Below are 16,731 nucleotides of genomic sequence, written 5' to 3' on the forward strand. Positions count from 1 at the left end.
GAGATTGAAAGAGAGCATGAGAGACAAAGAAGATTGGAAAAGAGTCTCACTCTAGTGAGTAAATAAATAATCAATACTCATCTAAATGTAAATGAGAGAGTAGCCCTCTCTTTGATGGTGTGTGTGTGTGTGAGAAAGAGAGAGAGAGGTGGTGTTTGGGGTTATCAACCAGACCATTTTCCACAGACACTGGGGCCACAACCTAATCACCATCACTCAGGCTCCTGGACTGCAAAATGGATCTAGAAATAAATCCAAAGTATCACCTGAGCTCCCACCATGCTAGCCAGGTCAGGCAAGGAGGCCACGCTTCACTGGACTCAAAGGGTTCTCTCTGTGAGATTTGGTGGGTGTCTGTGTAGACGTATGGCAGCGTTGGTAATGGCACCAGATAGAGCAGGTACCGAGTGAAAATGAAAAGGGGATCGGGACTAAGCCCTATGGTACTCCATTGTATCTCTTTACAGAAGAGGCATGCGTCGACCTTTGACCCTGTCTGTTTTGCAGCTGGCTGAAAAGGATCAGAAGTGCCACTGCTCGGGAAGACGACGCAAAAATGTTGAGGGCAAAGGTTACACATACGGCGTAGTCTAACACCAACATTTAGAGCGAAAAATAAATACAAAATAATCATAATATGGGCAGTCTTACTGGAAATAAAATAAATCACAAGGGTGCAAGTTTTTGTGAGAACATCTGTGGGTGACTATACTCCCGAGAGGAACACATTGGTTTAAAAAAACAAGGACATAAAAGACCATACTCTGGGATGCCCCCATGTAGAGAAGACATGTAGCTAAAGTTGACAGGAAACATTTAAAAGAGGACATGTGCTCAAAAGTAGCTAGATACAGTATAACTTCAAGCTATACAGTATGTCCTAGACAATATGGTGTGTCTGACCAATAGAGAGGCAGAGTGTTGGTGTGTCTGACCAATATAGAGCCAGAGTGTTGGTGTGTCTGACCAATAGAGAGCCAGAGTGTTGGTGTGTCTGACCAATAGAGAGCCAGAGTGTGTTGGTGTGTCTGACCAATAGAGAGCCAGAGTGTGTTGGTGTGTCTGACCAATAGAGAGCCAGAGTGTGTTGGTGTGTCTGACCAATAGAGAGCCAGAGTGTGTTGGTGTGTCTGACCAATAGAGAGCCAGAGTGTTGGTGTGTCTGACCAATAGAGAGCCAGAGTGTTGGTGTGTCTGACCAATAGAGAGCCAGAGTGTTGGTGTGTCTGACCAATAGAGAGCCAGAATGTTGGTGTGTCTGACCAATAGAGAGCCAGAGTGTTGGTGTGTCTGACCAATAGAGAGCCAGAGTGTTGGTGTGTCTGACCAATAGAGAGCCAGAGTGTTGGTGTGTCTGACCAACAGAGAGCCAGAGTGTTGGTGTGTCTGACCAATAGAGAGCCAGAATGTTGGTGTGTCTGACCAATAGAGAGCCAGAATGTTGGTGTGTCTGAGTGTGGTATAGTGTCCGCTGAGCTCACTGTTATTGTAATGATTATCTGTTATTATCTTTAATCGCTGGCACATTATACAGTCAGTGTCGTGTTACCCACAAAGAGGAAGATTCTCCATTAAAATGGCTGCCTTGCTTGGCATAGCTAGACATTCAGAAATACTCTGTCTTCCATTTCCTTTTGTGCACTCTTTCGCACTTAACCTATTCAATTCCCAGAGGAACTGGCAACCCTCTGGTTCTATTCACAGGCAGCTCTCACCTGAAACGAGAGCTAAAAGTGACACTTTTGAAGACGTAAAAGCCCAAATCTGGAAACGTTACAGGGATAATGGCCCCCCACTCAGTAGCTGTGGAAGAGCTCCCCCTGTTTCTGGAAGGTCGGGGAGCTGGTGATGTAGTTTACCTCAGGAGACCGTGAGGTATTTATCCTTCGCCAAGGCGCTGCAGAGGGGCTTTCATGATTAAACAAGTTCAAGTTTTTTTTTCCCTTTCCGTCAAATGAGCAATTGGGAACGCTTTGACGAATTAGATCATTTCAAACACTTTTGTGGGAAGAACTCTCATTGGGCACTGTGTGTGTGTGTGTGTGTGTGTGTGTGTGTGTGTGTGTGTGTGTGTGTGTGTGTGTGTGTGTGTGTGTGTGTGTGTGTGTGTGTGTGTGTGTGTGTGTGTGTGTGTGTGTGTGTGTGTGTGTGTGTGTGTGTGTGTGTGTGTGTGTGTGTGTGTGTGTGTGTGTGTGTGTGTGTGTGTGTGTGTGTGTGCGCGTGTGTGTGCGCGTGTGTGTGTGTGTGTGTGTGCGTCTTATGCGCGAGCATGAACATCTGTGTTTTAAGGGTAGGGGGCTGTAGAATAATATTTATTCCCGTAGCCATTGAGGCAATTTCAGTCAAATTGGGGACAGGTTTCAGTTGCAATCCAAGAGGTTTCCTCTGGTCCCAATTCTCATAACTATTCCTGTAACTATGACTTCACACTTCAAGCAAAAAGCCCCCAGAAAGTGACAAAGTAGTCCTCCTTTATGTTAGGGATTAGACGATATATCGGTGAAAGTATCGGAATTGGCCAATAATAGCTTTAAAAAATGCCAACATCGGTATTGGGGCGGCAGGGTAGCCTCGTGGTTAGAGCGTTGGACTAGTAACCGAAAGGTTGCAAGTTCAAATCCCCGAGCTGACAAGGTACAAATCTGTCGTTCTGCCCCTGAACAGGCAGTTAACCTACTGTTCCTAGGCCGTCATTGAAAATAAGAATTTGTTCTTAACTGACTTGCCTAGTAAAATAAAGCTTAAAAAATAATATATATATATATATATTTGTTAAATTGACCGATGTCTATTCTTATCCGTATTCTTTGAAACGGCACTGTCGGTTAGGGGCTTAAGTAAGTTAGCATTTCACTGCCAGGTCTACACCTTGCTTGTATTCAGTGCATGTGACTAATAACATTTGATTTGATGTCTAGTTTAACGTCGATGTTAAAGGCACAGTGGGTTTTGTCCAACATTCATACCTATATAACGTAGGTACATGACGTAATAACGTGCGTAATATTTTGCGCTACACGTGCAACACAGCATTTAGAACCTAGTCCACACAACGCCTGCTGTGTGAAACGAGCAGTCAACAAGTCAATCAGTCATTTGAAAGAGTAAGAACATTTCAGGGAGCGATCAGAGGCGAAATCCATTAAAGCAAAGATAATGGAATTTCATTGCCCTTGACAATCAACCGTTACACCAGAGGACAAAACACAACCGGCACCGGGATCACACAACCGCGCACCGGTACCACAACCAGTTGCACCGGTACACACTACCGCAATGTCTCACAACCTAGCACCTGGTACACAGAACAACCGCACCGGAAGCACACAACCAGCACCGGTACACAATGGCGCCACACCAAACACAACCGCACTTGGTAACACAACCGCACCGGTACACACTACCAAGATCACTATTTTTCCGATGTTGTCCAACCAGAGTTACACAGTAATAGATTATGATTATTCACTGCTATTAGCTTCACGACATACATAGTACGGAACGCCATTTTGGGTCTTTGTGTGTCAAAAAAGATACAGTAGACTGTCAAAGCTGTTCAGAATAGTCTGAAAACAAGTTAACACCGGCCACAAGTGTTTTTACTAATCTCTTGACACAATGTGTTGGTAATAAAGAATCATTTGTTCGACTGCAAATTCTGGGGTAGTTAGCTTTAGCTTGGTACCTAGCTAACACCAATACAAACCGATTGAAAACAATGACCCGTAGAAACTGCAGTCATTTTCATCATTCTTAGCAATGATTTAGGAATCCCTGTGAGTAAGTATTAGCTAGTTGTTTCCGAATTGAAATTGAACTTCAGTTCATGAACATAAATAGCTAGCCAGCTACTTAACCCTGTTGCCCAAAGCTAACGTTATAAGCAGCCAGCTAGCTTCATCTGGCTCGACCAGTCCGTGGACCAGGTTATGTGTTGTGAAGCTAGCCACAATAAGGATTAGGCACAATAGCGGAATTTCCGGTTTGTACTGGTTTATACTGTGGGGTATAAAGAGGACTAATACTGTGGGTATAAAGGAGGACTAATACTGTGGGTATAAAGGAGGACTAATACTGTGGGTATAAAGAGGACTAATACTGTGGGTATAAAGAGGACTAATACTGTGGGTACAAAGGAGGACTAATACTGTGGGTATAAAGAGGACTAATACTGTGGGTACAAAGGAGGACTAATACTGTGGGTATAAGGAGGACTACTACTGTGGGTATAAAGAGGATTAATACTGTGGGTACAAAGGAGGACTAATACTGTGGGTATAAGGAGGACTAATACTGTGGGTATAAAGGAGGACTAATACTGTGGGTATAAGGAGGACTAATACTGTGGGTATAAAGAGGATTAATACTGTGGGTACAAAGGAGGACTAATACTGTGGGTATAAGGAGGACTAATACTGTGGGTATAAAGGAGGACTAATACTGTGGGTACAAAGGAGGAGTAATACTGTGGGTATAAGGAGGACTAATACTGTGGGTATAAAGAGGATTAATACTGTGGGTATAAGGAGGACTAATACTGTGGGTATAAAGAGGACTAATACTGTGGGTATAAAGGAGGACTAATACTGTGGGTATAAAGAGGACTAATACTGTGGGTATAAAGAGGACTAATACTGTGGGTATAAAGAGGACTAATACTGTGGGTATAAAGAGGACTAATACTGTGGGTACAAAGGAGGACTAATACTGTGGGTATAAAGAGGACTAATACTGTGGGTATAAAGAGGACTAATACTGTGGGTATAAGGAGGACTAATACTGTGGGTATAAAGAGGACTAATACTGTGGGTATAAAGAGGACTAATACTGTGGGTATAAAGAGGACTAATACTGTGGGTATAAAGAGGACTAATACTGTGGGTATAAAGAGGACTAATACTGTGGGGTATAAAACAGCTGGGAAGGGGTGGTTTTTAAAAAGAGCTCACGTCTGGGAGGGAGATGTTTGAAAAAAGAGCTCACGTCTGGGACGGGGGTGGTGAAAAAAGAGCTCACTTCTGGGAGAGGGAGGGGCAATCAAAATGATCTTGCCTGTGATTGGACTTCAGCTATTTGGGCTTATTCATAATTATTTAACATTTTACACTGATAGGAATTGGCCTCCATTGAATTGAGTTTAAGTTTATTTTATTTTTACAGGGACAGGGCACATTAATCAACGTTTTAGTAAAAGTGCCGGTTTTAGCCAGCCGGCTAATTTTCAACCACAGTCCCTGGGTAGGTCATTAAAAACAATAACAATACAGACAATCAATGAGCAGTGAGCACATTGGCCTCCATTAAAATGTTTCTTAAAGAAGAAATATGAAATACATAAGCATGGTAGGGAACAGTTTGGAGATCATGGGAAAATTATTAGACCAAAGTTTACGACAACAGTTCACCTGACACAAGACTGAATCTAAACATTACTCTGTTGATTTTACATTTACTTGTACTTTTTGCCACATTTGTCAATAACGAAACTTGAAAATACTCTGATACATTGTGACATGATACATGTGGGGTAGGTGTAACATAAGACAAGACAAAACAAATGACAAGGGTTTGAGTGAGAGGACTAACCTGAGTCTCCAAGTGGACACACACCTCTCCAAGTGGACACACACCTCTCCAAGTGGACACACCTCTCTCCAAAGTGGACACACACCTCTCCAAGTGGACACACACCTCTCCAAAGTGGACACACACCTCTCAAAGTGGACACACACCTCTCCAAGTGGACACACACCTCTCCAAGTGGACACACACCTCTCCAAGTGGACACACACCTCTCCAAGTGGACACACACCTCTCCAAGTGGACACACACCTCTCAAAGTGGACACACACCTCTCAAAGTGGACACACACCTCTCAAAGTGGACACACACCTCTCAAAGTGGACACACACCTCTCAAAGTGGACACACACCTCTCAAAGTGGACACACACCTCTCAAAGTGGACACACACCTCTCAAAGTGGACACACACCTCTCAAAGTGGACACACACCTCTCAAAGTGGACACACACCTCTCAAAGTGGACACACACCTCTCCAAGTGGACACACACCTCTCCAAGTGGACACACACCTCTCCAAGTGGACACACACCTCTCCAAGTGGACACACACCTCTCCAAGTGGACACACACCTCTCCAAGTGGACACACACCTCTCCAGGTGGACACACACCTCTCAAAGTGGACACACACCTCTCAAAGTGGACACACACCTCTCAAAGTGGACACACACCTCTCAAAGTGGACACACACATCTCAAAGTGGACTCACACCTCTCAAAGTGGACACACACCTCTCCAGGTGGACACACACCTCTCCAAGTGGACACACACCTCTCCAAGTGGACACACACCTCTCCAAGTGGACACACACCTCTCCAAGTGGACACACACCTCTCCAAGTGGGCACAGTTCCTAAGTAATTTCAATGCGTTTTTATGACTCTGTGGGGTATAAAGAGGACTAAGACTCTTCAACAATAAAATGCTATAAAGGTGCTTATTTGAGCTTTCCTAGCTCTGCCGTTGAGGAACTACAGCAAGCACACTTGTAGTTGTTTTGAACTCAGCCCTGCATCCCCGTCATCACACAATTACTGTTGTTGAGGAACTACAGCAAGCACACTTGTAGTTGTTTTGAACACAGCCCTGCATCCCCGTCATCACACAATTACTGTTGTTGAGGAACTACAGCAAGCACACTTGTAGTTGTTTTGAACACAGCCCTGCATCCCCGTCATCACACAATTACTGTTGTTGAGGAACTACAGCAAGCACACTTGTAGTTGTTTTGAACACAGCCCTGCATCCCCGTCATCACACAATTACTGTTGTTGAGGAACTACAGCAAGCACACTTGTAGTTGTTTTGAACACAGCCCTGCATCCCCGTCATCACACAATTACTGTTGTTGAGGAACTACAGCAAGCACACTTGTAGTTGTTTTGAACTCAGCCCTGCATCCCCGTCATCACACAATTACTGTTGTTGAGGAACTACAGCAAGCACACTTGTAGTTGTTTTGAACTCAGCCCTGCATCCCCGTCATCACACAATTACTGTTGTTGAGGAACTACAGCAAGCACACTTGTAGTTGTTTTGAACTCAGCCCTGCATCCCCGTCATCACACAATTACTGTTGTTGAGGAACTACAGCAAGCACACTTGTAGTTGTTTTGAACAGAGCCCTGCATCCATGCCTCTACACAATTACTGTTGTTGTTCACTCAATCCAAAAACGGCCCATTATCAGAGAAACAGATTGTAATTTTGATGAGCATAGAAAGAGGTCATGAGAGCATTCAGGTGCCGTGTCCCACAGTGAATTTATCACAACACATCAAACAGAGTCATTCTGTTCAGAACGACCCAGGGTATAGCACCATGTCATCTGGTAACTGTACATCAAACAGACTCATTCTGTTCTGAACGACCCAGGGTATAACACCATGTCATCTGGTAACTAGACCAAAGTTTACGACAACAGTACAACAAACAGACTCATTCTGAACGACCCAGGGTATAACACCATGTCATCTGGTAACTTTTCATCAAACAGACTCATTCTGTTCTGAACGACCCAGGGTATAACACCATGTCATCTGGTAACTGTACAACTAACAGACTCATTCTGTTCAGAACGACCCAGGGTATGACACCATGTCATCTGGTAACTGTACATCAAACAGACTCATTCTGTTCAGAACGACCCAGGGTATAACACCATGTCATCTGGTAACTGTACAACAAACAGACTCATTCTGAACACCCAGGGTATAACACCATGTCATCTGGTAACTTTTCATCAAACAGACTCATTCTGTTCTGAACGACCCAGGGTATAACACCATGTCATCTGGTAACTGTACAACTAACAGACTCATTCTGTTCAGAACCCAGGGTATGACACCATGTCATCTGGTAACTGTACATCAAACAGACTCATTCTGTTCAGAACGACCCAGGGTATAACACCATGTCATCTGGTAACTGTACAACAAACAGACTCATTCTGAACGACCCAGGGTATAACACCATGTCATCTGGTAACTTTTCATCAAACAGACTCATTCTGAACGACCCAGGGTATAACACCATGTCATCTGGTAACTGTACATCAAACAGACTCATTCTGAACGACCCAGGGTATAACACCATGTCATCTGGTAACTGTACAACTAACAGACTCATTCTGTTCTGAACGACCCAGGGTACCACACCATGTCATCTGGTAACTGTACAACAAACAGACTCATTCTGAACACCCAGGGTATAACACCATGTCATCTGGTAACTGTTCATCAAACAGACTCATTCTGTTCAGAACGACCCAGGGTATAACACCATGTCATCTGGTAACTGTACAGCAAACAGACTCATTCTGTTCTAAACGACCCAGGGTATAACACCATGTCATCTGGTAACTGTACAAAAAACAGACTCATTCTGAATGACCCAGGGTATAACACCATGTCATCTGGTAACTGTACATCAAACAGACTCATTCTGTTCTGAACGACCCAGGGTATAACACCATGTCATCTGGTAACTGTACAACAAACAGACTCATTCTGAACGACCCAGGGTATAACACCATGTCATCTGGTAACTTTTCATCAAACAGACTCATTCTGTTCTGAACGCACCCAGGGTATAACACCATGTCATCTGGTAACTGTACAACAAACAGACTCATTCTGAACGACCCAGGGTATAACACCATGTCATCTGGTAACTTTTCATCAAACAGACTCATTCTGTTCTGAACGACCCAGGGTATAACACCATGTCATCTGGTAACTGTACAACAAACAGACTCATTCTGAACGACCCAGGGTATAACACCATGTCATCTGGTAACTGTACAACTAACAGACTCATTCTGTTCAGAACGACCCAGGGTATGACACCATGTCATCTGGTAACTGTACAACAAACAGACTCATTCTGAATGACCCAGGGTATAACACCATGTCATCTGGTAACTGTACATAAAACAGACTCATTCTGAACGACCCAGGGTATAACACCATGTCATCTGGTAACTGTACATCAAACAGACTCATTCTGTTCAGAACGACCCAGGGTATAACACCATGTCATCTGGTAACTGTACAACAAACAGACTCATTCTGTTCAGAACGACCCAGGGTATAACACCATGTCATCTGGTAACTGTTCATCAAACAGACTCATTCTGTTCAGAACGACCCAGGGTACAACACCATGTCATCTGGTAACTGTACATCAAACAGACTCATTCTGTTCAGAACGACCCAGGTTATAACACCATGTCATCTGGTAACTGTACATCAAACAGACTCATTCTGTTCAGAACGACCCAGGGTACAACACCATGTCATCTGGTAACTGTACAACTAACAGACTCATTCTGTTCAGAACGACCCAGGGTATCACACCATGTCATCTGGTAAATGTACATCAAACAGACTCATTCTGAACGACCCAGGGTATAACACCATGTCATCTGGTAACTGTACATCAAACAGACTCATTCTGTTCTGAACAACCCAGGGTATAACACCATGTCATCTGGTAACTGTATATCAAACAGACTCATTCTGTTCAGAACGACCCAGGGTATAACACCATGTCATCTGGTAACTGTACATCAAACAGACTCATTCTGTTCAGAACGACCCAGGGTACAACACCATGTCATCTGGTAACTGTACAACTAACAGACTCATTCTGTTCAGAACGACCCAGGGTACAACACCATGTCATCTGGTAACTGTACATCAAACAGACTCATTCTGAACGACCCAGGGTATAACACCATGTCATCTGGTAACTGTACAACAAACAGACTCATTCTGTTCTGAACAACCCAGGGTACAACACCATGTCATCTGGTAACTGTACATCAAAAAGACTCATTCTGTTCAGAACGACCCAGGGTACAACACCATGTCATCTGGTAACTGTACATCAAACAGACTCATTCTGAACGACCCAGGGTATAACACCATGTCATCTGGTAACTGTACAACTAACATAGTGATCATAAACGTTGAACTATATTTCCCATCAGTTTTATGAGATGGAAATGTGAAGTTCACATTTGGACTCACAGGTGTTTGGTTTGTTTGTATGACATCAAAGCGGTATTTATTATAATCCTCAACGTCTCATCTTTCAAAATACATATAGAGTCGCCTAATTTACAGCATTTCCCTCCCTCAGACAACAAAACATTTGCCAAAGTTGCCTAATTAGCAGGTGAGTTCGGGGCAACTGCTTGGTCACACAGTGCGCAGGTTCAGAACTTCTTTCAGTCAAACAGAGATGTGAAGAGCAGAGCCTGAACTGATTTATTTATCAGTGACCAAATCTGCCATTTCTAAAGGATAGATGTTTTCAGACGAGCATATGGAATTGGTGTGATATCCAGACCTCTAATGGGGTCTTAGGACTTGACATTTCTAAAGGGTGGAGTTTTTTTAAATGAAAGAGGGCTTGAAGGTGTTAACATTTGTACCACCACAACACTTATGGACCGAGGTGGCCGACGCAAGGAAGTTGTGTTGCAAAAACAGAATTTCACTCTCCATATTTCAGGTCCAAATTCTAACACAAACAGATTGGTTCATAATCAACAACAACAACCAAATATAAATAAACAGAAATCAATGTAGAAATGGTACAGCAAGACGTTCTTCTGCTTTTTAGAAGCAGGGCGCCGAAATGAAAGATTCAGTCATCGGAAAAGCACATCCTCTTCAACTCACTTAGCAAAGCATGTCCCGAGAACAGTGATTCATTCAATTTTCATGGAGTTAAATGGAACTCTGCTTTTAGTAGCCAGAGGCTATGCATACTATTACATGCCTAAAGAAGGCTTTTAGTAGCCAGAGGCTATGCATACTATTACATGCCTAAAGAAGGCTTTTAGCACAAATTGCATTTATAATAGGATATACGTTCAAGACACAAACTTCTTCTTCTTTTAACTTCTCTCTAATAGCTGTGTAGCACTGCATTTTGGGATACCATTTTTTTTTTCTTTTTTTTTCTCCAATTCGGTCCAATCTGAGAAGACAAAGCCAACAAGATGGTTGTCTTGGTGCAAGGACATTGTACACGATATCCCCAAGAAAAAAAAAAAAAAGAAAAAAAACACTACAGCAAAAAGGGGTAGGACCAAGCCACTGGCAAGGTTAGTGTTGTGGAGAGGTTAGCTCCGTTTGAGGGAGCTAGTTAGGGGATTGCTAATGTCTTCATCACTCTAGGCCCTGGTAGACAGTAGGCTGAGGTCTCAAGCAATAGAAAGGAAAATAGGCAGACATGCCATGGCCTTGTCCAGTCTAAGGGGATCGTCGCCATCATCGCCACATCATCATCATCATCATCATCAAACATTGTCTTCAGTGGTTGTGACAGCAAACCACGGAGGATGGAGGAGGTCATTAGAACGGGGGGTGGGGGGGGGGCACGCCGGTGATCAGGTGGGGGCAGATAAAAAAGGGACAGCCAGTTGTAGTACAAGCCGGAGGGGGGGTCAACGAGAGAATAGACCTCCTCCCTTCCACACCTCTCTCCACTCAGTATGTGGGGCTGCTCTCTCCACTCAGTATGTGGGCTGCTCTCTCCACTCAGTATGTGGGCTGCTCTCTCCACTCAGTAGGTGGAACTGCTCTCTCCACTCAGTATGTGGGCTGCTCTCTCCACTCAGTATGTGGGCTGCTCTCTCCACTCAGTAGGTGGGCTGCTCTCTCCACTCAGTAGGTGGGCTGCTCTCTCCACTCAGTATGTGGGCTGCTCTCTCCACTCAGTAGGTGGGCTGCTCTCTCCACTCAGTATGTGGGCTGCTCTCTCCACTCAGTAGGTGGGCTGCTCTCTCCACTCAGTATGTGGGCTGCTCTCTCCACTCAGTATGTGGGCTGCTCTCTCCAATCAGTATGTGGGCTGCTCTCTCCACTCAGTATGTGGGCTGCTCTCTCCACTCAGTATGTGGGCTGCTCTCTCCACTCAGTATGTGGGCTGCTCTCTCCACTCAGTATGTGGGCTGCTCTCTCCACTCAGTATGTGGGCTGCTCTCTCCACTCAGTATGTGGGCTGCTCTCTCCACTCAGTAGGTGGAACTGCTCTCTCCACTCAGTATGTGGGCTGCTCTCTCCACTCAGTATGTGGGCTGCTCTCTCCACTCAGTATGTGGGGCTGCTCTCTCCACTCAGTATGTGGGCTGCTCTCTCCACTCAGTATGTGGGCTGCTCTCTCCACTCAGTATGTGGGCTGCTCTCTCCACTCAGTATGTGGGCTGCTCTCTCCACTCAGTATGTGGGCTGCTCTCTCCACTCAGTATGTGGGCTGCTCTCTCCACTCAGTATGTGGGCTGCTCTCTCCACTCAGTATGTGGACTGCTGTGTGTTGTCTTCTCTACTGTTCTCTGTGCCTCCGTTGCTTCCCAACATGATCCCTTTCAGGCCTTCATCACTGGGTGGGGTTGAGAGAAAGCGCCAGCCCCACCCCGTGCCGCCCCAGCTTAATCTGTGTCCTGGCGTTGGGAGAGGCGATCGGTTCCGTCTGACTTTTGTATTAAAACCTCAGTTGCTATCAGATCCCCAGGTGATCTGAGCATGACAAATTAAACACTGTGTGGCAGCGCTATCAGAGATCGTACCCTGATGGTTTTTCTGGAGGGGTGGGGGTTGTGGAAATGCTTTGTGTGAAGACAGCAACAAAATAAGGGGAGGGCAAATTCAAGTACACACTTGTGCATGCACGCGCACACTCAAATATATGAAGCACACTACTTACGAACACATGCTACTTTCATTGTTTGGGTGCTTCACAATGGGGTTAATAGGATTTCCATAAGCATGTAATAAAGCATCTATGCCACCCATACCAGAGCCTTTCTGAGAGCCTTTCCTCTTCTTCAGTGCCTTCTGCAGGATTTCCTTCATGGTCACCTTCAGGCTGTCCACTGGGATGAGAGAAAAACCATGGACAGCATTTCTGTAGGAAAAAAAACAGGAGAGAGAGAGAGAGAGAGACGGAGGGAGAGAGGGGGGAGAGAGGGGGAGAGAGAGAGAGAGAGAGAGAGAGAGAGAGAGAGAGAGAGAGAGAGAGAGAGAGAGAGAGAGAGAGAGAGAGGGAGAGACGGAGGGGAGAGAGAGAGATGGAGGGGGAGAGAGAGTGGGACAGAGAGAGAGAGAGACAGAGACCGAGGGTGAGAGAGAGAGAGACCGAGGGTGAGAGAGAGAGAGACCGATGGGGGAGAGAGAGAGAGACAGAGATGGAGGGGGAGAGAGAGAAAGAGACAGAGGGAGGGGGGAGAGAGAGGGAGGGAGAGAGGGAGATGGGGAGAGAGAGAGAAGGGGAGAGAGAGAGAGAGACGGAGGGGGAGAGAGAGAGAGGGGGAGGGGAGAGAGATGGAGGGGGAGAGAGAGGGTGGGAGAGAGAGAGAGGAGGGGGAGGGAGAGAGAGACAGAGGGGGAGGGAGAGAGAGAGAGAGACAGAGGGGGAGAGAGAGGGAGGTGGAGAGAGGGGGAGAGAGGGAGGGGGAGGGGGGAGAGAGGGAGGGGGAGAGAGGGGAGGGAGGGGGAGAGACAGAGACAGAGGGGAGAGAGAGGGAGGTGGAGAGAGGGGGAGAGAGGGAGGGGGAGAGAGGGAGGGGGGAGAGGGGGAGGGGGAGGGGAGGGAGAGAGGGAGGGGGAGAGAGGGGGAGGAGGAGAGAGGGGAGAGAAGGGGAGGGGGAGAAGGGGGAGGGGGAGAGGGGAGGGGGAGAGAGGGGGAGAGAGGGGAGAGAGAGAGGAGAGAGAGAGAGAGAGAGGGGGAGGGGGAGAGAGGGGGAGGGGGAGAGGGGAGGGGGGGAGGGGGAGGGGGAGAGGGGGAGGGGGGAGAGGGGGAGGGGGAGAGAGCGGGAGGGAGGGGGAGGGAGGGGGAGAGAGGGAGGGAGGGGGAGAGAGAGGGAGGGGGAGAGAGGGGGGAGGGAGGGGGAGAGAGGGAGGGGGGGGGAGGGGGAGAGAGGGGGGGAGAGAGGGGGAGAGAGAGAGGGAGGGGGAGAGAGGGAGAGAGAGGGAGAGAGAGAGAGAGAGGGAGAGAGAGAGAGAGAGAGAGAGGGGGAGGGGGAGAGAGAGGGAGGGGGAGAGAGGGGGAGAGAGATATTAGTTATATAAGTAAAGAAATAATACATCTGCAGACACAGTGACAACAAAGCGCCGCCTCAGCAGAAGTGAAACAAATATCAGTAGGCTCTCTCCAGTTGACTCTGGGACACAAACACCTGATTCGTTATCCTAAAAGCGTCACGTCGCATTTATCGGACTGTTAGGGCCAATAGCACACTTATTTACTAGCACCGCTTGGGGCACTTCATTTTAGGCACTTTCAAAAGATAGGAGCGCTATTTATGATGCCATTAAAGCAGGCGAGTGGGAAGCGGTCTCACAAAACAGTTTAGTCAAAAGAAAGCCCTTGTCCTATTGGATAAGGCCTCCGCAGATTTGGTTTTCCACTATCCATCAATCATGCAGATGCCGTGTCATAACCCAATAACACATGAGGGTATTACGTATTAACAATCACAGTAGTAAATTCAGGAAGGTTAACCTGCTACTGCTCTGAGTGAATCGGAATGCGTCACCATCCTAAACGTAAATGATGAAGTGGAAACGATGGATTTAAAGGAAAGATTTAAAGTCGTATAAAATCAGCATAAAACAAGTGCACAAAGTTAGACCAACAAAATGGAACACGGAAAACTAGACAACATTAAGGGTGAGCAGCGGTCTAAGGCCCCCAAGTGGAGCAGAGGTCTAAGAAACTGCATCTCAGTGGGCTCCCAAGTGGAGCAGAGGTCTAAGAAACTGCATCTCAGTGGGCTCCCAGAGTGGAGCAGAGGTCTAAGACACTGCATCTCAGTGGGCTCCAGAGTGGAGCAGAGGTCTAAGACACTGCATCTCAGTGGGCTCCAGAGTGGAGCACTGCATCTCAGTGGGTCAGAGTGGAGCAGAGGTCTAAGACACTGCATCTCAGTGGGCTACCGAGTGGAGCAGAGGTCTAAGACACTGCATCTCAGTGGGCCCCCGAGTGGAGCAGAGGTCTAAGGCACTGCATATCAGTGGGCTCCAGAGTGGAGCAGAGGTCTAAGGCACTGCATATCAGTGGGCTCCAGAGTGGAGCAGAGGTCTAAAGCACTGCATATCAGTGCTAGAGGCGTCACTACAGACGCTGGTTCGATCCTGGTCTGTATCACAACTGGTTGTTATTGGGAGTCTCATAGGGCGGAGCACAATTGGCCCAGCGTTGTCCGTGTTTGGACAGGGTAGGCCATCATTGTAAATAAGAATGTGTTAAGTATTTTATACATTTTTTTACCCCTTTTTCTCCCCAATTTCGTAGTTTCCAATGGGTAGTTACAGTCTTGTCCCATCGCTGCAAGGACGAGAGCCGTGAGTCCTCCGAAACACAATGCCTGCTTAAACCGGAAGCTAGCCGCACCAATGTGTCGGAGGAAACGCCGTACACATGGTGTCCATGCGCCCGGGCCGCCAAAGAGTGAAGGCCAAACCCTCCCCTAAACTGGACAACGCTGGGCCAATTGTGCGCTGCCCCATGGGTCTACAGGTCACGGCCAGCTGTGAGAGATGTATCCATCTGTCCTGGTTTGTTTCAGTCAGGTCTGGACAGAACAGTCCATCAGTCCTGGATTTTAATCAGGTCTAGACAGAACAGTCCCCTGCTATCTGCCTGGGCCTGTCCTCTTCCTAAGGTTGAGCCTTCCAACTTCAGCAACTGGCTGGCTGGCCTTGGTTGTGTGGTCAGAGGTCTTCTTGCTGACCACAGTCCAGCCTTCAGGTCAGTCTGGAAGTCTCCCCTTCTCACCTTGGCCCTCTTTCTTGCCCCCTTGTCCATGTCATCTTATTTATTGTGATTTAAAAAATAAATAGGGTCTTTGACGTACCTCACCCTAGTAGGGATGGGGCCAGGCCCAGAGTGGCGCGTACTGAACCCTCACAGCTCCATGTACTGAGACAAGAGATCCATTCCTATTCACACCATGCCAAACTTTCATTCCCTTCACACTCCATAGACAGGGCTCAGCATCCCTCACACTGCTTTACTCCTCAACCAGGGCAACGATTCAGAGCCAAGCTTGAAGCTTGGGTTTAGCCTAGCCACCAGATGAAGCGATTAAAGAGCCCAGCTAGCCACCAGTCAAAGCAATTAAAAGGGCCCAGCTAGCCTAGCCTTGCCACCAGACGAAGCGCTTAAAGTGCCCAGTTAGCCTAGCCTAGCCACCAGACCAGGCGCTTAAAGTGCCCAGCTAGCCTAGCCTTGCCACCAGACCAGGAACTTAAAGTGCCCAGCTAGCCTAGCCTTGCCACCAGACGAAGCGCTTAAAGTGCCCAGCTAGCCTAGCCTAGCCACCAGACCAGGCGCTTAAAGTGCCCAGCTAGCCTAGCCTAGCCACCAAGACGAAGCGCTTAAAGTGCCCAGCTAGCCTAGCCTTGCCACCAGACGAAGCGCTTAAAGTGCCCAGCTAGCCTAGCCTAGCCACCAGACCAGGCGCTTAAAGTGCCCAGCTAGCCTAGCCTAGCCACCAGACCAGGCGCTTAAAGTGCCCAGCTAGCCTAGCCTTGCCACCAGATCAAATCAAATTTTGTTTGTCACATGGGCCGAATACGGAGCGTTTACAGGGCCCAGCTAGCCTAGCCTAGCCACAACTAACATGGGGTGAACAGC

General features: G+C 46.9%; 1 protein-coding gene across 2 annotated transcripts in view; it reads right to left on the bottom strand.

The window, feature by feature from the left end:
- Positions 1 to 16,731, bottom strand: part of mapkap1 (MAPK associated protein 1) — a 116,018-nt gene that overhangs the window by 48,098 nt on the left and 51,189 nt on the right. For both annotated transcript variants that reach the window (XM_046290610.1, XM_046290609.1), the window contains one exon: positions 12,890 to 12,999. In XM_046290610.1, coding sequence (XP_046146566.1) covers positions 12,890 to 12,999 — 110 coding nt within the window. The remainder of the gene's footprint in view (positions 1 to 12,889; positions 13,000 to 16,731) is intronic.

This window comes from Oncorhynchus gorbuscha, linkage group LG11, assembly GCF_021184085.1.
Source record: "Oncorhynchus gorbuscha isolate QuinsamMale2020 ecotype Even-year linkage group LG11, OgorEven_v1.0, whole genome shotgun sequence".
Lineage (NCBI taxonomy): Eukaryota > Metazoa > Chordata > Actinopteri > Salmoniformes > Salmonidae > Oncorhynchus > Oncorhynchus gorbuscha.